Consider the following 23663-nt stretch of genomic DNA (forward strand, 5'->3'; position numbering starts at 1 on the left):
AGGTTATACCATAAGACTGCCACTATCAGCATCAGATACTCCTCCGTCCCATAATGTAAGACCTTTTTTAACACTAGTGTAGTATCAAAAGGTATCTTATACTACATCCGTCCGAAAAAGTTTGTCTCTTAAATGAATGTATCTAGCACCAAGTTAATGCTAGATACATCAATTTTAGAAACAAGCTTGGGACAAGTTTTTTCAAACCAAGGGAGTATAATCTTATATTCCACATTTGTTTGGTTGATCAAAGGTTCGAATTTGCAGGTCTGAAAATTCTTTCAAAAAAGGAACAGTGCCTAACCTCTATGTTGCAATACAATGACATCGTTGCAACAAAACAACGCTGATTATAAATACTCGTTGTAACTCTTGCAAATGTAAAAATATGCCTGTCACCCAGATGGAACATTGCTTAGTAAGCGTTACAATTCAATAGGTATAGTATCATCCTTGCACGCATTGACCGGTGCCCAGCCACTATACTTTTCAGATGTCCTTTATCCAAAGGAGCACTGCATCAAACAAACCGTCCATCAATCTTTTGCAGAGGCAAGGCAGGTTTTGCAATAAAGTGTTAAGTATAGAAAAGAAAGAGCCAAGGCACCACAAGTCCACAACTCTTACCACAATAAAGTTCACTAAAGTTAACACGTCATGGTGTTCGTGCAAGTTAAAGGGCCACCAATATAAACATGTAGGAATCCGAGTGAAGACACTCACAAAATCAGGGGCAGGGATAGGCTTCAAGGACAGGGATTACGATCTAGCATGCGCACATTTATGGCGATGGGAGGCCAAAGGGGATGTTCAATGCAAGCTAGCTAAATGAGGAAGTAAAAGAAACATAAGCAACCTCACAATTGAACACTCTCAAGTCTGCTCTATAGGATCAGATAGACGGTGCACTGTGCTGATTGCCACAGTTCTCCGTATTGCGTAACTGATATTGATTGAAATTTTTGGTTCATTATATACCCTATATGTTATGCCAGCATCACTCCAAGCATGGTTGGCACTATTCAAGTGGTTCCAATCACAAGATCAAAAGTCAAGCAATTGCACCTGCGGATAGTCAGATGGTGGATCTTCTCCTACTTGAGTTGCAACGATCTAAAGTTCATAAAACTGACCACAAGCTGATATCACTAGGAGCAGGTGGAGTGGAATACAAAAGGTAACCTAATAGAGTTAAATAATACCCAGAGAAGAAAGAGACTTGTGAGCTTTGTTCCTCCCCTAGGGTTAGAGCTTCTGAGCCACTCTAGGATTGGGGGAGTTCCTCCACCATTGTTCATATAACCACTTCTGTTTGCAAGAACCAAAGTGTGGCAATGTGAACCAAGCATGTAGGTCTTTCATCAGAGGCTATCACATTGGTGTGCGTTGTTGGAACACATCCATCAAGCAAGTAGGGGTACAAATTTAAGTTATGAAGATATTAGTTATCATTCCAAATAGATGAATCATAGCCTTAAGAAAAAGAAAATGGAAAATAAGTCAAAACAAGTTTATTTGAATACATTGGAAACCAACCAGTAACAACCCGAAATTGGCTATAAGCAAGGACTTGGACATAATAATAAAAAATATCAACCAAGTCCTGGATACTGCTTCCACTGCTTCTTTATTTTTATTTATTTAAAACAGGCCTTCCACAAAGTCACCAGAAACAACTACATGGTAGAACAATGTTTCTTTATTCCACAACTTCTCTCCATGGAATCATATGGGCAAATGATAAACCTGAAACGACACAAGGTCGGTGCTATGTACTCCCTTCGATCCAAAATAAATGCTGTGGTTTTTGTTCAAATTTAAACCAAGACCATGACACTTATTTTGGATCGGCGGGAGTATATCTTTAATTTTTTGTGCAAATTATGAACATATAGAATGGCTCAGTGCACTAAAAACATGCTGTGTCACTGTACTTCCAGGGCCCATGTGATTATTCAAAATTAAAACTATAATGTAATCTGAAAAGGAACTTACAGTCTTGTTCTACAGGGCTCAGCCTGGTACAACCCAATAGAGCTTTACTTGTGAAGAATACCCTTCTTTTGTGTTTTAGGTTTCTTCTGAATATGATTCTGAAAGATGGGAAATATGAAGAAAAAAATTAGAGCAGACAAGAAGACACGCGGACTTGGCTAAAGAAGGAAACATGGTATAAACCTTTTGTCTTTGTAGAGCCTCGACATCTGTCCTCTCCTTCCAATTGCTCTTACGCAATTTAATAGGGCGATTCCCAACATACTTTCCTGAGAAAAGTGAGTTCCAAACAAAATAAGTACAAGTATATAACAGTAAACCAGAGCATGTTGATAAGTGACAGCAAGTGAATCAATAGAGCTCATTGGAAATGCTAACCATTCATTTCTTTTATTGCTGCAGCAAGGTCTGTAGGGTTTGAAAAACTGACGAATCCATAACCTTTTGTTTTGCCAGTCCTCTTATCTCTAACAACCTATAAGAAAGGGTGGTCATATATATCAGGTGCAAGCCAGATTTTGCAGATAGGAAAAAGCACACCCCAGCTACGTGTAACTCAATATCTTGGTCAGCCATAAACAGATCATGAAAGTTTAGTCTGTTTAGATAATCCAACTAAACTACCAAAGCCTTACAGCTATATAGGTGAGGACCATGTTGTACGAAATCTATGAAACTGTGTAGCTTAGCCTAATAAAATACACGCACGCACGCGCATACACCTAGGAGTACATACTCCCACCACCAAACTGCCCTCGCCAACGCAATACCGGGTGGCCCCATGCATGCCCGTTTAGCCTTTTGTTTTAAATAAACTACATAATTAACCACAGTCCAAGTCCCCTTTGCATGGTAAGGCTTACTTCCAAAATTGGTCTCATGATAGTAGGGATTCTTATTGTGCATTGTTTGCCAAAATTAATACCAGGCAAGGCAGTTATTCGTCTTACGGTGCTCATCAAGACGATCTCCGTCGGCATCATGAGACCCGGCAGTGTGCACCTCATCCCGCGGCCATCAGCGTGTCTAGGTGGGATGGTAGCTGCGGCGGCAACAAATGTCTTGGATGGCAAATTGCAAACGAAAGCTGCTGCTAGAGACGTGAGAAATATTCTTGCCCTTAATTCCAATTGAGTAGGTTGGATGCATGAGGTATTCTTGCTAATTCGCTGCATTCATCTACTACTTATCCCACTCGATACAGATCAGAGTCGAGAAATCGTGCGGTCGGGCTGCTCAATAGCATACATGAGAAGGCTCCACGAGAAGTCCTGCAGCGTCTCGACGAGAAGGCTCCACGACGATGGCGGCATGCGGCTAGTGATGGGCGATGAGGACGACATGAGGGCAACGACGATTGTACGATGATGATGGACATGATCCACGTGGCTGCACACCGATGATGATGGATGCAGGGCCGTCTCAAGAAATCTGAGGCCCCGGTGCGAAATGTAAAATTAGGCCCTTAAATTTGAATATTTTTATACAACTAAAGTATATTTTTACTTAACTATATAACTTAGTGTTACTTCGTACTATTTATAAATATATCATGAATTAATGCAAAATAGTGAAGTCGCATGAGTGCAAAACTAACTTCGTATTTTACTAAAAACATCATCATAATTAATAAAATTATCAAGTAAAATGGTTAGATGAAATATTAATCTTATAAATTGATCAATAATTCGATTAAATTATGACTTACAGAGTCAGGACTTAGACGGGCCTACCGATCTTACCTGATAGCCTCATGGCGTGACTAGGATATTAATCGTACATGCTCAACAGAGAAACAATTCTAAAACTGAAAATCAAGGCCACATTACACTTTAAGTTTTTGTGTGGTACCAATTCAACTATTTACAGGAGCATAGTATAGAAAGTTACCTAGAATTGGTGCCAGGCTTGGGGCGGCAAACCAGGCGAGATGGGCTAACAAGTTTTGCATAACGTTGTTCTGAGCTGGCACCGCTCGCGCAAGAGGTGGGCGTCTATTCCAAGCCTGCAGCATGCAGCAGCCTATCTTCAGATCCAGCAGGGCAGCGCCGTTGCCACCGGCAAAGTTGAAGACACCATCATTGGAAGAAGACTACAACTCCAACGACATGACGCACGACGCCGGCAGCCAGATTTCACGCCGAGGCAACGAGATCTTTTCTTCTCTGGCATCAACGCCGGCCTCGGCGTCGATGGCTGCCGCAGGGGTCCCTAGATCCTACCGCTTCCATTGCTCCGGTCACCGCCGCGCAGGAGATGTATTATTGACCGACTCGATGCGGGGTTGATTGGTTTTCGAGGTGGCGCGGAGTGAATTGGGTGAAATCTTGATTGGGGTAGAGCAACGCTTTCCCTTCCGGCCTAGACTCGACCCAGAAATGGGTGCATGCGTTCAGGGTGCTTGGGGCGTGGAGCGACTCAGGTCAGACATATGAACCGGGCGGTTCATTAGTTTTTTTTTGCGGTGCTCCGATTTTCTCTTCGATCGGGGCCCCTCGATTTTGGGGGCCCTGTTCGGCCGCTCACCTCGCACGCCCACATCGACAGGCCTGGATGGATGCATTTTGCATGGGATGGCAGCCAAGTCTTGAACATGGAGCGCTGACGGGTGGCCATGCATGCATCGTAGCGCTCCACGTTCCTTTGGATCTCATATGCACAGGAGAGACTTAATGGCACAAAGATGATAGCAAGATGATTGCACGCTAAATGTAGCTATGCCGAGTAAGCGTATCACTAAGGTGCACAATGAGCGTGGCCCGACAATTTTCAACTCGCTAGTCAATCGACGCCAAGATGGAAGCTCAAATGGAGGACCTCAAAGCCCTCATCAAGACCGCCAAGAGATCTTCCTCATCTTCAAGAAGACGCTCAAGTACACATGCTTCCGGCCTATCATCTCCGGCAAGGTCACATCGGCATCGACATCATCAACGACAAGAATGTGAAGGTCAAGAGCTCAACACCAACCACCACTCTACGACTTCACCATCTACCTTGGCATCTTCGCCAAGCGACTTCAAGGCATCTTTGCCTCTGGACATGCGGCATCTTCGCCGACAAGCACCTCAAGATTACGCTCAAGTGAAGCTCGCCAAGCTCAAGTCCGCGACTTCCACGAGCTAGACCTCAACACCGACCAAATCCATCCGTACGAGGCTTGTTTGAATCCCCTTCCTGCCCGTTAGTTCCTTTCTCTGATCCCCTCTTGATGCGGAGCATCCTACGGACATCACCATGTCAAGAGTCCGTTTGGCAAGTGACACACGCGACATCTACTTCACACACATAAAGGTGAATCATCTCCTTTACACGTGTTCACTTGACCCCTTTGAGGATGGTATACTACTTGACACTCCTCGTGTGCATGCATAGGTATTACCAGAGCTTCACCATCAACAAGGAGGAGTGCGAGTGCATGTGTACGCCTACACCATCCGCGAGGGAAGCATGGAAGAGAAGACGGAAGAAACGAGAAGAAGATCGAGCGGCTACTAGAGACAGGCCGGACATCCGGGTCCCCTCCCGGAACATCCGGACTTCGGCCGGATCATCTGGACGAGCTCCCGGATCATCCGGCTAACTGCGTCCGTAGACACCCGAAGGCTTCCACCTGAAGCCAGATCATCCGGGACTCCGTCCGGATCATCCGGCCTTGCCTGTGTGCAATGCGGCCCAAGTGGCCTTGTATCCCCTCCTCACTTACCCCTTCATGGCTAGGACTATAAATAGACCTCCCCCTCCTCATTTCTAGGGTTAGCAAAGTTATAGCTCAAGTTGAGCTTTGCTCCTTACCTCTACTCCTCTTGAGAGAGAGAGACACTCCCATGGAGTTCAAGGCCTCCATGTGAGAAGATCCCGAGGGTTTCAAGGCCCCCTTGCAGGAAGGATCTTCCTAGATCATCAAGACCTTATCTCCTCTTAGATTTGGGATGAACTCTACCTTGTATCTTTCCCTTTGATTGTTCATGTACCTTGTGGATCCTGTGTGTTTGATGGTCTAGTGGATGTGTGGTTGGACTTGTTCTTGAGTGTTCCTCTTGTGATTTCCCCCTCTTGTTCCTTGTGTTCTACGTGTTCTCCGAGTTCCTCCTCGTAGCCCCCTCCAATTCGTGAACATCAAGACAAATCGGGTACTTTGGCCCGTACCCTACATCATCTTGGTATCATGAGCCACGTTGACACGAATTAGGAGCCCTATCCCCCCCCAACCATGTTCTAGCCTAATTTTGTTTGACTTCGTCGCAATTTGAAAATCCCCACCAAAAATAGCCTCACCAAAAAATTTGTATTTTGTTGGTTCTTGTGAGATTTTGTTGTTTGATACACGATTTTGTTGTTTGGCAAGTGGATCTTGGCTTTCCCAACCTCCCCACCACGAAATCCCTCCAAAAGAATTCTTTTCCCGTCAATTTTGACCCCCTGAAATCAAAAATTTCCGCCCAAATCGCGTCCCCAAGAGGAAATCCCGAGCAGTTTGACCTGCACGGATCATCCGAACATCCTCCGGATCAGCTGGACCCTCTCCCGAACGTCCGGCTAACCCACGCACCCAAACATCAACACCCGAGTTGACAAACCCGGATAATCCGGACCTACTCCCAGATGTCCGACTACCCCTGACACTGACACGACTGAATTCTAGTTTCGGTCATAACTAGTTCATCCGGAGTCCAATTTTGACGTTCTTTAGCTCGTTTTGTAGCTATTGACATCCCACAAAAATACTTCCATCACCATTTGACTCCATCAATTTTTGTGTATTTTGGCATCTTTGCATAGGCCATCCACCAAACTTCCGCACCACAACCCAAAACTTCCGCAACCTAACCCATTTCGATCCCCATTGCATTCGTGGTTGCTTGAGTTGTGATCCGAGTCTTCTAAGGTGTTTCGGCTACTTAGGAACAGTTACTTCTTCATCAACCACCACCATACCATTCCACCAACTTACCCCAATTTTGTTTGAGATTTTGAGTTGTGGTTTTCCGTTTCCTAAGGTGTTTCGGCTAATTAGGAATGGTTTCTTCCTCCGCCACTCATCATCGCCAAGGACTCAACAACGACCACTTCACCTTTTGACACTGCAACCGTAAGCAAGGACGGTAACCTCGACAACACCATTGTACATTTCCTTGCCATTGCATTGATAGCCCCGAGCCTATTGCGTACCTTTCCTGATGAGGAACACTAGATGAGAAGAAAGAAAACACATGCCAGATCTGTTTGGCTACTTCTAGATGCTTCCACTCGTGTAGTATTTCTTTTCTTTTCTTTTCTATCCAACCTACTGTTTTCTAGAGTCTTCTAGTTGTGAGTAGCTATGAGTAGAATGGTGAACCTTAAATAATGTTTCTAGAGTATTCCAGCTATAAGTAGAAATATGTGAAGGCTTCCCAAAGCCCTATAAATAGAGGTCCTCACCTCTACTTTGTACCAAGACTATGTACCCACTACCTATAATAGAACTTGTTGTTCTTATCTAAGATCTTGGGAGTAGATCTTGTGCTCTAGGAGTTCTGGATTGAACTCTTGCTGCCTTATCGGCCTATATTCGCCTCTAGAGCGGTATCTAGCGCAGCACGTTGAAGCTGCTCCTTCAACACTTGTGCTGTACCACTGATTACGAGTCGAAGGACTAGTCGAGACTAGTCGATGGACTAGACTAGTCTATGAGTCGCAATTGTGGTGTCGACTGCAAATCTCGTGTAGACTACTTCGATGAGTTGAGCGGCCGAGAGACTAGTCGTAGACTAGCCTGGACTAGTCGTGTACATTAAGTCGAACGACTCAATTTTTTCTCTTTTTTAGAGGCGAGTGACTTAAAATCGGAGGGGATAAGAGAGCTCAGCCCATGAGCCCATGGGAGGGAAATTTCGTGGCTAGGTTTCAGTTTTGTTCCAGAGAGAGTTGCCTCCGCTGGGACACGGCACCACTAGCAACCACTGACCCCCCGCCGCCGTCACCATCGCCGCCACTGGCAGTGGCAAGGAGAATCGCGACGCCCAGCCTCCGCTGCTTCTGCTCCTCTGCTGGATCCAGCCCACTCCTCTGGAGCTCTCCCTCTTCGCTGGTTCTGCTATCCAGATCCACCCCTATCTCTGCTCGTTCCTGGGCTGATTCATCTGCTCCAGGATCCTCCCTTTGCAAGTAATTTCTCCCTTCTCTTATCCTCATATGGTTCCTCTATTGCTTGTTCCTTGGCTGGTCCCTCTACTGCTAGTTCGTGATTTAGTTTTGCTTGTTTAATTCAACATCTTTGGATTTGAGCAGAGCTAGAGTTACAATGCCTACAACACTAGAGATATCTCAGACAGTGTGCTCAGCAGCCGCTTATATAGTGCAGTACTACATACTACTACTAGGTATTAGTAGTTATGTACTGTAAGTTCAGAGCTACAGTATCATGTCGACTAGTCTCGCACTAGTCTAGACTAGTCACGGTTAGTCTCTGAGTCTCAACCTTGGAACGACTCGACGACTCTTCGACTCGTAAACATTGTGCTGTACACATTGTAGCAGCAAGGTGGAGTTGCTCCTCCACAACCTTTGTGCTGCTACAGGTGGCATCAGAGCCTCGTTGACACATACTAGTTCTTGATGTCCTCTTCGAGAGCAAGCTGCAGCAAGCAATGGAGCAATTGAAGAAAAAGATGGATGCTGCAGAACAACAAATCAAAGAGCTGCGTGAAGATCTTAATCGGAGATTTGACCAGCTGGTTGAGATGATAAGAAAGGGTGTTCCCCCTACTACCAATGAAGGAGATTCATCTAAAGAAGAAGATGTTCATCAAAGAAGGAGAGGTAATCTTGGAGCAAGACCGCCACAACAACGTGTTGTTCAACGTGCTTCAAGAAGGCCAATTTATGTTGAAACTTCTGAAGGTGACGAATATGATGAAGCCCTTGAAGAACCTAATCTCTATGCATATCGGAGAGTACCCAACCCTACACATGCAAGGGATACATACAAGGTGAAAGCTGAGATCCCAACTTTTAATGGAAATGTTGATATTGAAGGGTGCCTAGATTGGTTATATGAAGTGGAGGCTTTCTTTGAGGTCATGGAGGTTCCGAAAGATCGTAGAGTTCCTTTGGTCGCATACAAGCTGAAAGGAGGAGCCGGTGCATGGTGGCATCGCGTTCAAGAAGAGCGCAGGCTGAGAGGAGAACCTCGTGTGAGAACTTGGCGGCAAATGAAAGGTCTCTTGAAAGGGAGATTTTTGCCCGCTGATTATGACCAGATCCTATTTATCCTATTTCACATTGTGCTCAAGGAAATAGGACTGTTTCAGATTACACAGAGGAGTTTCTAAGGCTACAAGTGAGGTGCAACCTTGCTAAAACTAAAGATCAACAAGTTGCAAGGTACATCAATGGTCTCAATGATGCTATTCAAGATCGATTGATGATGCAACAAATCTGGTCCGTTGATCAAGCACAAGCTCTAGCCTTAAAGGCCGAGAGATTTGTGAGGACAAGAAAGGCAACTAAAGCTCCATATCCTCCATATCCTCATACCGAAGGCTCGTCTAGGAGTCAGCCTAATAGAGTGGAAGAAAAGACGGCTCCACCAAAGGCAAAACGACCCATCCAAAAGCAAACTAGAGGCAAGGGCAAGTCCAATGAAGGCCCAAAATGCTATAAATGTGGTGAAGAGGGACACATATCCAGCGGCTGCCCACTAAGAAAATTTGTTAACACAACTATCCATGATGGTGAAGGCGATGAGGAAGAATATGAATCTGAAGATGTAGAGGGACAAGAGGTTTGTCAAGAAGGTGAAGAGGTGGTATGTGTGATTCAGCGTCTCCTATGTTCCACACCACAACCTGACGACACACAACGGAAAAAAAATTTGAGAGCAAATGCACAGTGAATGGCAAGGTATGCAAGTTAGTGATTGATAGTTGCAGCTGCGAGAATCTCATCTCCCAGAAGTTGGTGAGCCATTTAAAGCTTGATACTCATGATCATCCAAACCCCTACAATATTGGGTGGATCAAGAAAGGAGTGAATATGAGGATCACCAAACAATGCAACCTGCCACTTTCCTTGGGCAAGCATTATCGCTCAAATGTGTTGTGTGACGTAGTTGATATGGACGCTAGCCATGTTCTTCTTGGGAGACCTTGGCAATTTGATGTGGATACTACACAAAAGGGCAAGGAAAACTCTTACTCTTTCATTTGGAACAAGAGAAAGATCATTATCTTGCCAAACAAAACCGAAGGTAATACCTCTAAGGAGGAGGGGAAAACTATGTTAACTACCTCCCATACCTCTCATGAGTTTATGGAAGAATTGAAGGAGGCAGATTTGTGTGCTGCACTTGTTGTAAAGGAAGAAGGGCACCCGACTGTTGAAATTCCAGCAAAGGTACGTGGTTTATTGGCAGAATTTCAGAACATACTTGGAGAGCCACAAGGCTTGCCACCAATGAGAGGAATTCAACATAGAATTGACTTAATTCCGGGAGCAAATCTTCCTAATCTTCCACACTATCGAATGAGCCCAAAAGAGCATGATATATTGAAGGAGAAAGTGGAGGAATTGCTGCAAAAGGGGCACATTCGAGAAAGCATTAGCCCATGTGTTGTACCAGCCCTGCTCGCGCCAAAGAAAGATGGATCTTGGCGCATGTGTACGGACAGTAGAGCTATTAACAAGATCACCGTAAGGTATAGATTCCCGATTCCCCGTCTGGATGATATGTTGGATCAACTTAGTGGAGCAAGAGTGTTCACAAAGCTAGATTTGAGAAGCGGATATCATCAAATCCGTATCATACCCGGGGATGAATGGAAAACCGCCTTCAAGACAAGGGAAGGGTTGTTTGAATGGCTAGTCATGCCATTTGGACTCTCAAATGCACCAAGTACCTTTATGTGCTTAATGAATCAAGTCCTTCGACCCTTCTTGTCCCACTTTGTTGTGGTCTATTTCGATGACATCTTGATCTATAGCAAGGATGAGGATGAACACTTTGATCACATTCGGAAGGTGCTAGAAGTACTAAGGGAAATGAGCTCTACGTCAACTTGAAGAAATGTGTTTTCCTGCAAACACAGCTTCTTTTCCTAGTATTCGTCGTAACATGTGACGGTATTAGTGTTGAAGCAATCCGAGAATGGCCAACTCCAAAGACCATTTCTGAGGTAAGAAGTTTTCATGGCCTTGCAACTTTCTATAGGCGATCTGTGAAGAATTTCAGCACTATCATGGCACCAATTACCGAGTGTTTGAAGAAAGAAAAGTTCCAATGGACAGAAGCAGCTGAAGCAATGAGATTAAACAAAAACTATCACAAGCTCCTATCTTGGTGCTACCTGACTTCAACAAGACTTTTGAGTTGGAATGTGATGCAAGTGGAGTAGGCATTGGAGTTGTCCTATCTCAAGAAAGGAAGCCCATTGCTTTCTTTAGTGAGAAGTTAAGTGAAGCTAGACAGAAATGGAGTACCTATCAGCAAGAATTATATGCCGTTTTTAGAGCGTTGAAAACTTGGGAAGTCTATTTGCTGCCTAAAGAGTCCATTGTTTATAGCGACCATCAATCCTTGAAGCATTATAGAAATCAAAAGCATGTTGACCGCATGCTAGCAAGATGGGCAGCATATCTAGAGAGGTTTAACTATCTCATCGTGCGTAAATCCGGAATAACTAACAGAGTGGTTGATGCTTTGAGTCGTCGTGCATGCCTCTTGACTTCTTTTGAAGCTGAACTTCCGGGCATGGATCAAATAAAGGAGTTGTATAAGGGTGATGAAGACTTTGGCCATGTTTGGGTAAAGCACGCAAGGGGCCAACCATTAGGTGATGACTATTTGGTGCAGGATGGCCATCTCTTCAAAAATGATCGTTTGTGCATCCCAAGGAGTTATCTGTGTGACAAACTAACTAGAGAACTCCATTCAAGTGATCTTAGTGGCCATGTTGGACGGGACAAGACTATCGTTAACCTGGAAGCTCGCTACTTTTGGCCACAACTAAAGAGAGATGCTGGAAAGTTCGTTCAACTATGCCCCGTATGTCAAACCTGCAAAGGCCAAGTCCAGAACACAGGGTTATACATGCCTTTGCCTGTTCATGTTGCTCCATGGGAGGACATCTCTATGGACTTCGTCTTGGGCTTGCCAAGAACAAGACGAGGAAGTGATGTTGTATTTGTGGTCGTGGATAGATTCTCTAAGATGGCTCATTTCATCCCATGCCGCAAGACAACAGATGCTCATCATGTGGCAAACCTATTCTTTTGAGAAGTGGTCAGACTTCATGGAGTTCCAAGGTCCATTGTCTCAGATCGTGATAGCAAGTTTCTTGCTGCATTTTGGTTTACTTTGTGGAAGCAATTCAACACAAATAGAAATTTTCTAGCACTACTCATCCACAAACAGATGGACAAACGAAAGTGGTGAACAAGTTTTTGGGTAATCTGATCCGTTGCATTTGTGGAGAAAGAAAGGGATAATGGGATTTGGCTCTATCTCTTGCAAAGTTCTCCTAAAATAACTCCAAGCATAGATCCACAAGAAGGAGCCCTTTTTCCATTGTCTACACTAAAGTTCCAACACATGTGGTGGACCTAGTAAAGCTACCATCAAGGGGAAACTCAAAATCAGCATTGTCCTTTGCTGATAATTACACCGAGTTATTTGAAGAGATTCGTGGTGTTCTGGAAGCACAAAATCAAAAATATAAACAACTTACTGATTGCAAAAGGAGGCCAAAATCATTCCAAGTTGGTGATAAGGTGATGGTCTACCTCCGAAAAGGGAGGCTGCCTTTAGGTGTTAAAGGGAAACTTAGGCAGCGAAGGTATGGGCCCTTCTCTATCATGAGGAAGATAAATGATAATGCTTATGTGATAGATCTTCCAAGTGACATGGGTATCTCCAACACTTTCAATGTTGCGGACTTGACTCTCTACCATCCAGAAGAAGCACTCTATGAAGATAACTCGAGGGCGAGTTCCAAACAACCAGGGGAGAATGATGAGGAACACTAGATGAGAAGAAAGAAAACACATGCCAGATCTGTTTGGCTACTTCTAGATGCCTCCACTCGTGTAGTATTTCTTTTCTTTTCTTTTCTATCCTACCTACTGTTTTCTAGAGTCTTCTAGTTGTGAGTAGCTATGAGTAGAATGGTGAACCTTAAATAATGTTTCTAGAGTATTCCAGCTATAAGTAGAAGAATGTGAAGGCTTCCCAAAGCCCTATAAATAGAGGTCCTCACCTCTACTTTGTACCAAAACTATGTACCCACTACCTATAATAGAACTTGTTGCTCTTATCTAAGATCTTGGAGTAGATCTTGTGCTCTAGGAGTTCTGGATTGAACTCTTGCTGCCTTATCGGCCTATATTCGCCTCTAGAGCCATATCTAGCGCAGCACGTTGAAGCTGCTCCTTCAACACTTGTGCTGTACACATTGTAGCAGCAAGGTGGAGTTGCTCCTCCACAACCTTTGTGCTGCTTCATTTCCCATCAAGACTAGCGAGTTGGAAATTGTCGGGCCACGCTCATTGTGCATCTTAGTGATACGCTTACTCCGCATAGCTACATTTAGTGTGCAATCATCTTGCTATCATCTTTGTGACATTAAGTGTCTCCCGTGCATATCTTACATACTTGTCTCGTATCTTGGCTCGAGCATCAAGCATAGTGGCAAAGCATACAAAAAAAGACGAAAAAGCTTTTAAGCAAAAGAGGAGATACAAAAGAGCTTGTAAGCAATAGAACTAGCATTGAGCCATTTTGCATGGTACATCATATAGGATCATACATGCATATCATACTTGGGACTGAAGACGGCACATTTACTCTCATAGGTTGGTGCACAAGCGTATCTAGCCCATTTGAGCAATCGAGCTATTGTCTCTCTAGTATCCGTGCAACACGAGCTTTTGCGTGGTTACACATTTTGTGCTCATTCCTTGGTTGCGCGAATCCCACTTATCTATCCGTGTGTGTGTTCCTTGTGCCACAATATAGCTATTGATCTATTTGCTTTATTGCGATTTTGTGAATCTTCCTCGACCTTATTGATATCATTGACTAACACTTGCTTGAATTTTGTGCCACTTGTCCTAACAAAGCCACTCAATAAGGGCATGTTCTGAAACTTCCTAGCTTCTCTAAAACTTCCCATAGCTGGCTTCTAACGTAGCTTCTCGCTTCTCCCAGTGATCTGGACGCAGGCAACTTCCCCTAGCGCCTGGTTGAGCTGGAAGCCCAGCTGGGGCGCTAAAGGCCTGCTTGTTGCCACCTTGGGCTGGCTGGAAGGAGATCATTTCGGGCCAAACTGCACACAGACAGAATAAAAACAGAAACGAGCACGGTCATATCTGAACTTTTTTTGCAGTTTCCATTAACAGTACGAACATCCATGGGTACACCATCGGGAGGAAGAAGGATGGAGGAGATCACCTTGCGGTTTGGGCCATGGTGCTTGGTCGTTGGGGGTAGGGGGTGTTCTCGGGCATCAATGGCGTTGGGGTGACCTCCTCCTTCCTATGATGGCGCTACTCCTCCCTGACGGCAGTACTTGCGACGGTGAGGACGGGAACCGGCAGGGAACTCTCTGGGAAGGCCGAATCTGTTGGCCTAGGGTAGGAATCGGCCGAGGACGGGTTGTGCCGGGCATGGCGGCGGCGCTAGGGATTCGAGAGGGAGAGGGGACCTGGCTGTTCGTGCGTGTCTGTCGACAGGGAAAGGGAGACGGGGGATCGAACCGTTTTCTTAAGCGGTGGCAATCTGCTTGTAAATAAGAGGAACTTCAGATTCTTGAAAACGTGGAGCTGGCAAACCCTTGCTTCACAAAATTGCACTGCCTGCCATCTTAGCTTCGTGAATTTAGCTTCCAGAAGCTAAATCGTTCGGGATGGATTCTCTCTGGTAATTTGTGAAGTCAGGAGCTGGAGAGATTTAGAACAGGCCCTGAGCTTTACTTTATAGGTGTGAGTGAACAAGTCCGGTACCAATTTGACTATTCTCTCAATTCACATTGAGTGACACAGGATACATCCTCAACTTTGGGAAAAGGTATCTTGGTATTGTTTATCTCATTTCCTACTTACCAGAGAGAATCAGGTAAGGAGCTGGAGAGATTTAGAACAGGCCCTGAGCTTTACTTTGTAGGTGTGAGTGAACAAGTCCGGTACCAATTTGACTATTCTCTCAATTCACATTGAGTGACACAGGATACATCCTCAACTTTGGGAAAAGGTATCTTGATATTGTTTATCTCATTTCCTACTTACCTTTGCTTGAGTCTTGTGATGGATAGGCAAGCACATCTACTTTGGTCTACAACCACAGCGACGAGTTCGATGCCACGAAAAACTTCATTGACGCCAAGATGGATGCTAAAATGGAGTTGCTCAAAGCCCTCATCAAGACCGCCAAGAGATCTTCCTCATCTTCGAGAAGACGCTCAAGTACACATGCTTCCGAGCTATCATCTCCAGCAAGGTCACATCGGCATCGACACCATCAACGACAAGAACGTGAAGGTCAAGAGCTCAACACCAACCACCGCTCTACGACTTCACCATCTACCTTGGCATCTTCGCCAAGCGACTTCAAGGCATCTTTGCCTTTGGACATGCTGCATCTTCGCCAACAAGCACCTCAAGATTACTCTCAAGTGAAGCTCCCCAAGCTCAAGTCCACGACTTCCACGAGCTACTACGACCTCGACACCGTCCAGATCCATCCGTATGTGGCTTGTTTGAATCCCCTTCCTGCCCAATAGTTCCTTTCTCTGATCCCCTCTTGATGCGAAGCATCCTACGGACATCACCATGTCAAGAGTTCGTTTGGCAAGTGACACGCGCGACATCTACTTCAAATACATAAAGGTGAATCGTCTCCTTTACACGTGTTCACTTACCCCTTCGAGCATGGCATACTACTTGACACTCCTCTCGTGTGCATGCATAGGTATTATCGGAGCTTCACCATCGACGAGGAGTGCGAGCGCATGTGTACGCTTACACCATCTGCGAGGGAAGCATGGAAGAGAAGACGGAAGGAAGGAGGAGAAGACGGAGCGACTGCTAGAGGCAGGCCGGACATTCGGGTTCCCTCCCGGATCATTCGGGCTTCAGCCGGATCATCTGGAAGTGCTCCCGGATCATCCAGCTAACTGCGTCCGAAGACACCCGAAGGCTTCCACCCGAAGCCGGATCATCCGGGTCTCCGTCCGGATCATTCGGGAGATGCCCGGATCATCCGGCCTTGCTTGTGCGCAATGTGGCCCAAGTGGCCTTGTATCCCCTCCTCACTTACCTCTTCGTGGCTAGGACTATAAATAGACCTCCCCCTCCTCATTTCTAGGGTTAGCAAAGTTATAGCACTTAGGAATTCGACCCGCTATTAATGTGGGTATTTCTGTTTCCGGAGTAGGATCCAAGCAGAGTCTCGCGAAACCTTCCCTCTTTACCTTCAATTACATCTGGTTCTCGAGCCATCAATGATTGGTGAACCGGCAGATCCGTTTGCAACTCCACTTACCTCTTCGTGGCTAGGACTATAAATAGACCTCCCCCTCATTTCTAGGGTTAGCAAAGTTATAGCTCATTCTAGTTGAGGTTTGCTCCTTACCTCTACTCCTCTTGAGAGAGAGAGACGCTCCCATGGAGTTCAAGGCCTCCATGTGAGAAGATCCCGAGGGATTCAAGACCCCCATGCGGGAAGGATCTACCTATATCATCAAGACCTCATCTCCTCTTGGATTTGGGATGAACTCTACCTTGTATCTTTCCCTTTGATTGTTCATGTACCTTCTGGATCTTGTGTGTTTCATTGTCTACTGGATGTGTGATTGGACTTGTTATTGAGTGTTCCTCTTGTGATTTCCCCCTCTTGTTCCTCGTGTTCTTCGAGTTCCTCCTCGTAGCCCCCTCCAATTCGTGAATATCGGGACAAATCAGGGTACTTTGGCATGTACCCTACATCACCTCTCGTCTTTGGTTATTTACTCACGGTTGCAGTTGATTGCAGCCGATTCCATGGTCGCGGCGGCGCTAGCGGGGATGGACGAGCTGAGCATGCCACTGCACGCATTGGGGGACCTGGAGGCGCCAAACAACGTCGTTGAAGGCCACCGGCGGACGACGGGAGGAGCGGCGCATAAGGGGCGGTGCAAAGCAGCAAATACTATGGAGGTTTGCTGGAGAGGAAGTGCTGAAGGCGGCAACCGGCGGTGGGTGTTCGTGTGTGTGTGATGCATTCGTGTGCAGCGTGCGTTCTTGTGTGTGTGGCACAATGTGTGTTTGTGCCTTACACGTGTGTGCATTTGTGCGTTAAGTCTGTCTTCCTCTTAGTTTCTTCCCCTTTCTCTTTTCATGTACGTTTTGGACATCTGGTGCTAGAAAAAATAGTGTTGCCCACTTCATATATAATCGCCAAGGGAGTTCAAAAATAAGAAGTTGGATACTTCAAAAAACGCAAAACTATCGAGGCACTTCTGCGATCGGAAATGGGCTTTCTAGACCAATTTCCGACACACGTTGAATTTTCATTGGTGGCTTGGGTGGATTTAACCAAAATCTTGGTGTGACATAATTTGTGGCTGTTTTTTAACAGCGATACTTCATTTTTGTAAGTGCCTAATTGAGTTTGACTTGTTCCATGTCTATGGATTGTGTCATTCCATGTCTTGACATGCTTTTGCTACTTATGATTCACGTTCATGTTATTTACTTCTTGTCAAATATGAGTATGTCTTGTGAGTACAAAAGTTCTCATCGGGGATTCCAATCCTAATATCTTTGCAGGTGAGTCCAGCATAGGTGAGTAATTTGATTCCGGTCACATAGGCGATGCCTAGTTATTAGGTCACTCGTTCGTTAGCTCAATCCGAGTTGTTACTTTTGGGCGGGGTGGCATGGCTGTCATCCCATGTTTATGCTTTTATCATTGCCTTGTTATGACCGGCCTTAAAGCCGTTTGTTTGTAATTATCTACCTGCTCATGTATTGCACTTTGGATCCCACTAGCAAATATGCCTGTGCGTTGCAACGGGAGAAAGAATATCCCGGCACGGCGACACCCTTCTAGTAAAAGAATACGCTCGAGGATCGGGCTATAGAAATATGGTAGGCATAAAGGAAATTTTTGAACATATGTGAGAATGAGATATGTACTTTTAAAAGGCCATTCAGAAAATAATAAATTTGAAGGTCTAGTTTCCTAAGAACATTCACGTTGTTGTTATTTTTAGTCTAAAGTTGCTTCTAAGCTACCTGTTCTAACTGATAAACAAATTGACACGAAAAATTGACATACCAACGACCGCGGCAAGGTGATGCCGAAATTGCCAACATCTAGTTCACGTCCACAGGTGGCACGGATCATGTGACACGACCAACAATAACAATAGGAAAAGGAACAATGTCTAGGAGATTGGCGACATCTAGGTCAATATATGGGTGCTAAAAAACATCACCGATCACAACATAGGATTGTAGTAGTCGATGTAGATTAAATGGCAAAATTTGTCCTTCAAGATGCACTCTTCGAGATTTTCTTCATTTGAATAGATTTTCCGTGCCGATGCAATCCTGGTGGCATGTGGATTCGACCGAGGAAGCTCTGATGCGTTGCTGATGATAACAGCGGCTAGATGCTCCGATATGACGACGGCGACATCAGGTTCTTGTGGCGGCTGAGGGCAATGGCCATATGCCTGAGAAAGAAGTATCGGAGGAATACGGGGAAAGGCGTGGTTACCGTTGTATTGTATTTTAGGAGGAGGTTAGGGTGGCCTATTCGTGTCCATGTATTACATGACAAAAGATTGTAGCCCCATACTGTATACTGTAATGGAACTTTCCAACGTACGAGTGAGCGTCCAAGCAAACGATCGATTGATCACACGTGGAGGCCCGTGCACTCGGACGACCGTTGAGCCATTTGGCCGAGTCTTCCTCAATGGTCATGTCTGTTCCTATTCGGCGCGTAGGTCGCTGTCTAGGAACTCGAAGGTTCTAGAATGCTTCCATGAACTGGTTTTCTACTTATTTTTCTTTGTTATTTTTTCTGATTTTGCATTGTTTCTATATTTCCTATTTTTTCCCTTTCCCCCTTTTTATTTTCACATTTTGCTCCATTTACCTATTTTTCATTTTCTTTTTTCAAGTTCATTTTTTATTTATTTATATTTTTTTCTTTTAAATATTTGCGAACATCATTTTCCAATTCAAGAACTTTTTTCAGGTCCTGGACATATTTTAAAATCACAAACATATTTTGAACTCACGAATATTATTTATGAATCCATGAACATTTTCAAATTCACAAACATTTTTTCAATTATTGCGAACATTGTTTTTGAAATTTCTGAACATTGTTCTGAATCGCCGAACATTTTTTTGAGTCAATGAAGATTTTTCAAATGGATGCAATTTTTATAAAACTTGTGAAAATTTTATTTAAATCGGTGAATATTCTTATAGAATAGCTGAACAATTTTTGAAATGATTAACATTTTTTGAAATTCATGAATAGTTTTTGTTTCATGAATTTTTTTGAAATGCATGAACCTTTTTTAATTCACAATAATTTTATTTCCGTGAATATTGTTTTAAAAATTCATGAACATGCTTTTAATTTGTGATTTATTTTTCAAATTCACGAACATTTTTTCATTATCATGAAAATTATTTTTAATCCACGAACATTTTTTTCTACAACTATTTTCAAAATTCACATTTCATTTGGAAATTTTGATTTTTTTTCTAAAAAAATTTAAAGATGGAAAAACAAAAACAAAAAAAGCCCGAGAAAGAAAAAAAGTTAGGGGGCGTCCTTCCCTGGTTATGGGCTGGCCCGATAGGCGCGCGGGTGGGACGGAGTCAATACCACGAAGTTCTTATTTTGTGCAACAATCGTGTCGTAGGTTAGTTGGTTGTTGTGGTGAGTCTCCAGCCAATAGACCAAGGATCAATTCCTGGAGTCCACCCAATTTTTTTTGTCAGGTTTGAGCGGACTAAAACTGACACGTACGAAAAAGAATAATTGGACGACAAAACGTACGAAAAAGAATAATTGGACGAAAAAAGGTGGAGAAACAATCCGTCCTTTAATATTAGGTAGAGAAATGTGAAGTCAAACGATAAGGGGTGATCGCTCGTCCAATCTTGCCTGAATTGGCCTCTTTGGATTGCAGGAATTTGAAAACGTAGGAACAGGAAAAACGCAGGATTGAGATGTCATGTACCATGGCATCCTACAGGATTTCAAAACATAAGAATCCTGAAGCATGTACCTTTGGTGGAGGACAGAAAATGAAGACTGGAATTTCAGATGCTTTGAGGAAAGAGGGTAGAGAGAGAGATCGAGTGAAAATGCATTGGACTTCGCAAAGGAAAAATGAGGTTTGAGCTCATGTTAAGATTTGTATGGAATGGGAGGCATAGGAATGGAATTTAGTAGTCACAATCCTATGATCCAAAGGGCTTTCATAGGGAAAAAAATCCATAGGATTCAAATCCTCCAATGTTCCCATGAAAATTGTACAATCCAAAGAGGCCCTTTTAAATTATGTGAACAAATGTGGTCGCTGGTGCATCAGAAATAATGTTCAACTTTTGCTATCTTGATTTATATTATCTAACTTATTATGCATCTAGCTAAATTCATTCCTAGGAAGTGTGAATTTTGGGTTGTACACTTTTCCAGATTATTTTTTGTTGAGGACATGTCTTTAGTTGGTGCAGAAGTGAAAGAGAAGCCGTTCAAGTACCCTCTCTAGTCTCAAAATCTTGTTATCAGGGATAAGTAGATTCAGAACTTTTACACTTGACCAAAATATCATTTTAGATATTTGAAACACATGGAAATCATTTTGTCAAGCAAAATACTGTCATGATATTAAACCTCTGTGTTATTTAGAAATGTAGTACTGTAACAGAAACTTATGAATAAATTGAGACTTTGACACTGAACAGTGGAGAAATAATAAGAATTTAGTGGACTCGAGGAAGTTGTTACCTTTGCCATATTAAAGGAGGGGAACCGCGAAAAGGCTTTTGAGAGAACATCGTCATTAACTTCGTTACCTAGATCTCCACAAAACAACCTGTAGTCATCTGTAAAAAAATCGAACAGAATGAGCAATTGGGGAAAGTAAATTTAAGGATGAACTGTAAACTGAAAGAGTATGAGAGAGGATGTACTTTCGGGCCACTCGGTGAGGGTAGGATCCTCCCAGGACTGTCCGGCTGCACGACGAGGGATTGTCTTCTTCTTGGCAGCAGCGTCGGAGGAGGAGGCGGAGGCCCTGGCAGCAGAGGGGTCGAGGACGTCGCTGGTGGCGAGGGCGGCCTTGACGCTCTCGAGCGCCTCGGGGGTGATGGTCTGCGCGTCCCGCTGGAAGAGCTGCTGCGCTTGCTGCAGCTGCTGGTACTGGTAGGTCGCCACCGGCTGCTGCTGCAGGTGGAAAGGGAGCGGGAAATAGCTGCCCCCCGCCGGAAGCGCGGATGACGAAGAACCGGGAGGTGGAGGAGGAGGAGGATTAGGGTTCCGAGGATCCGACGACATCTTCTCCAATCCAATCACCCCGCTAAATAGGAGGCCAGGGTTAGGGGTTCCTTCCTTCCCTGCCGATGCAATCAAAACGAAACTGGGATTGGATCCTCTCTTTTTTCTTCGCCCCCACTTTACCAGTCCGTTGAGATAGCAATGAACTGCTTGGGGTGCTCTTTTCTCAACAAAAAAAAAACAACTGGTTGGGCGTTCATTAGAAATTAGAATATCCGTCAAAAAAATTAGATATTACAAAATGTGGAATTTCCAAAAATAAAAAGACCCTGATAAGTGCCACTCATGTGGGCTGAAGGTGGTCGGGGCACACGACCTTTTAGCCATCCATTATGACACGTCAACCTTTTTCTATTTTTCGCGTGCAAACAGGAAAGTAACTGATGATGTCAACAGGAGTCTTTTGAATTTTAAAAAAAATAAAATATTTTATCTCTTAAATGACAAATCTGACCGAAAACCTTAACCATTAAATTCATCGCGATGAGACCTTCAAAACTAAATCCCACATTGATATGTTTCGACGATATTTTTTGGTAGTCAAAAGTTGCCATGTCTATTCACATAAAAAGTCATAATGTTTATACTGAAGTTGCCATGATATATTTTAACTAGTTTTTCTTCTACGCTTAAAGTAATTTTTGACATGTTTTAAAAAAAAGAAATTAAGAAACTAAACTTGTCATGATGAATTACTAAAATTTGCCATGATCCATGAAATAATTTTGACATGGTTCATAATTAAAAAGAAATCAGATGTCAATTACTTTAAAAATGCATGGTCAATTACTTAGAATTTCCATGAACCAGAAACTAAAATTGCCATGGTGAATTACTTAAATTTGCCATGATACATGCACAAAAATTTGTCATGGTTCATACAAAAATATTTTTCATGATCAAAATATTAGAATTGTCATGGTCAGAATACTAAAATTGTCATGATCCATAAACTAAAATTGCTATCATGAATTATTCAAAACTGCCATGAACCATGAATTAAGTTTGTCGTGGTTAGTTACTAAAAATTACCATGGTTAATTAATAAAATTTGCTGTGAAAAGTAGTTGAAATACAATGATAGTTTTAAATCTAGAAGAAAAAAAATAGATTAAACATATCATGGCAATTTTAATCTAAACAATATTGCAACTTCAGTGTAACATCATGGCAATTTTAGGCCCAAAAAAAAGAGTCATCAAAATATATCAATATGGGATCTAATTTTGAAGATCTCATCGAGACGGATTTAATGATGAAAACGGATTTGTAATCGGAATTTTTATTTAAGAGATAAAACATTTTTAAGTCTGAAAAACTAAAAAAAGATTCCACTGATGTCATTTGTTTGATGTGGCAAAATAGATGGTAATGGATACGTTTGGACCATATTGCCTCGTGCCTCACGTGTAGCACTTATCATTTGAAAAAAAATAGAAAACTGGAGTCGAAGAGAAAACTGCCTAGGCTTAGAGCAACTCCATCTGGGACACCAAAATGCCTGCAAATGTTTAGATAGCGTGGGTTTTGTCCCTCCAACATCATGCACCAAACATCCGTGACGCGGTCCAGATGTCCAAAAGTTCACAAATCGGAAGCAAAGTTGGTGGAGATTTGCGGCCATCCGGACCTTCGTCACGTAGGCCTTCGACACCCTAGGCAGACGTGATGGGTCACTGTCGCATGTCAGCCATTCGGCCGTTATTCACACCGGTGCAGTGTTCGAGAAAGCTGCCGCGGCCTGCCACTCGCACCGTGTTAATGCCAACTTAGAGCGTACGTGACTGAGTGGGACGACGAGACAGCTTCCTACTGCATTCCAGCGGGTTGACTGTCTGTCCGCTTGCCCGGCATTCATGCTGGCGCAGCGAACAAGAAGTCAACTACGGTTGAACGCATTCAAGCCGTCGATCTGCCTGGACGGGCACCCTCTATTTAGAGGCAGTCGGCCAACTCTGGCGCGGCGAATGAGAAGTCAACTCTGGGTGAACGAGAAGTCTTTTATCTATTACCTTCAGAATTCTCCTCTTCAACAAAGCCAGAATGTCGTAACTTGGATTTTTGCGAAGTGGGAGCCCCTTTCGAGGGTCCGGCTTGCACGCGCTGGCCTGTGGTCGAT

At 43.8% G+C, this 23663-nt stretch overlaps 1 protein-coding gene across 1 annotated transcript; it reads right to left on the reverse strand.

Moving 5' to 3' along the window:
* Positions 1-350: 350 nt before the first annotated feature.
* On the reverse strand, positions 351-21729 carry LOC109779698 (uncharacterized). The gene is made up of 6 exons (XM_020338340.4): positions 21181-21729; positions 20996-21093; positions 2374-2470; positions 2179-2264; positions 1996-2093; positions 351-515 (listed from the first exon to the last, which is right to left on the reverse strand). The coding sequence occupies exons 1-5, from the start codon at positions 21542-21544 to the stop codon at positions 2040-2042; spliced, it is 699 nt and encodes a 232-aa protein (XP_020193929.1). The 5' UTR covers positions 21545-21729; the 3' UTR covers positions 351-515; positions 1996-2039.
* Between the last annotated feature and the right edge of the window lie 1934 nt (positions 21730-23663).

The sequence above is a fragment of the Aegilops tauschii genome, chromosome 7 (assembly GCF_002575655.3).
Source record: "Aegilops tauschii subsp. strangulata cultivar AL8/78 chromosome 7, Aet v6.0, whole genome shotgun sequence".
Lineage (NCBI taxonomy): Eukaryota > Viridiplantae > Streptophyta > Magnoliopsida > Poales > Poaceae > Aegilops > Aegilops tauschii.

Bases quoted from the DNA above. Each gene is read 5' to 3' on its own strand.
- LOC109779698 (XM_020338340.4), bottom strand. From the start codon at position 21,544: ATGTCGTCGGATCCTCGGAACCCTAATCCTCCTCCTCCTCCACCTCCC. The intron at 21,094-21,180 runs GTACATCCTCTC...ATTTTTTTACAG, and splicing joins CCTCACCGAGTGGCCCGAAA to ATGACTACAGGTTGTTTTGT. The intron at 2,265-2,373 runs GTTAGCATTTCC...CACTTTTCTCAG, and splicing joins AGCAATAAAAGAAATGAATG to GAAAGTATGTTGGGAATCGC.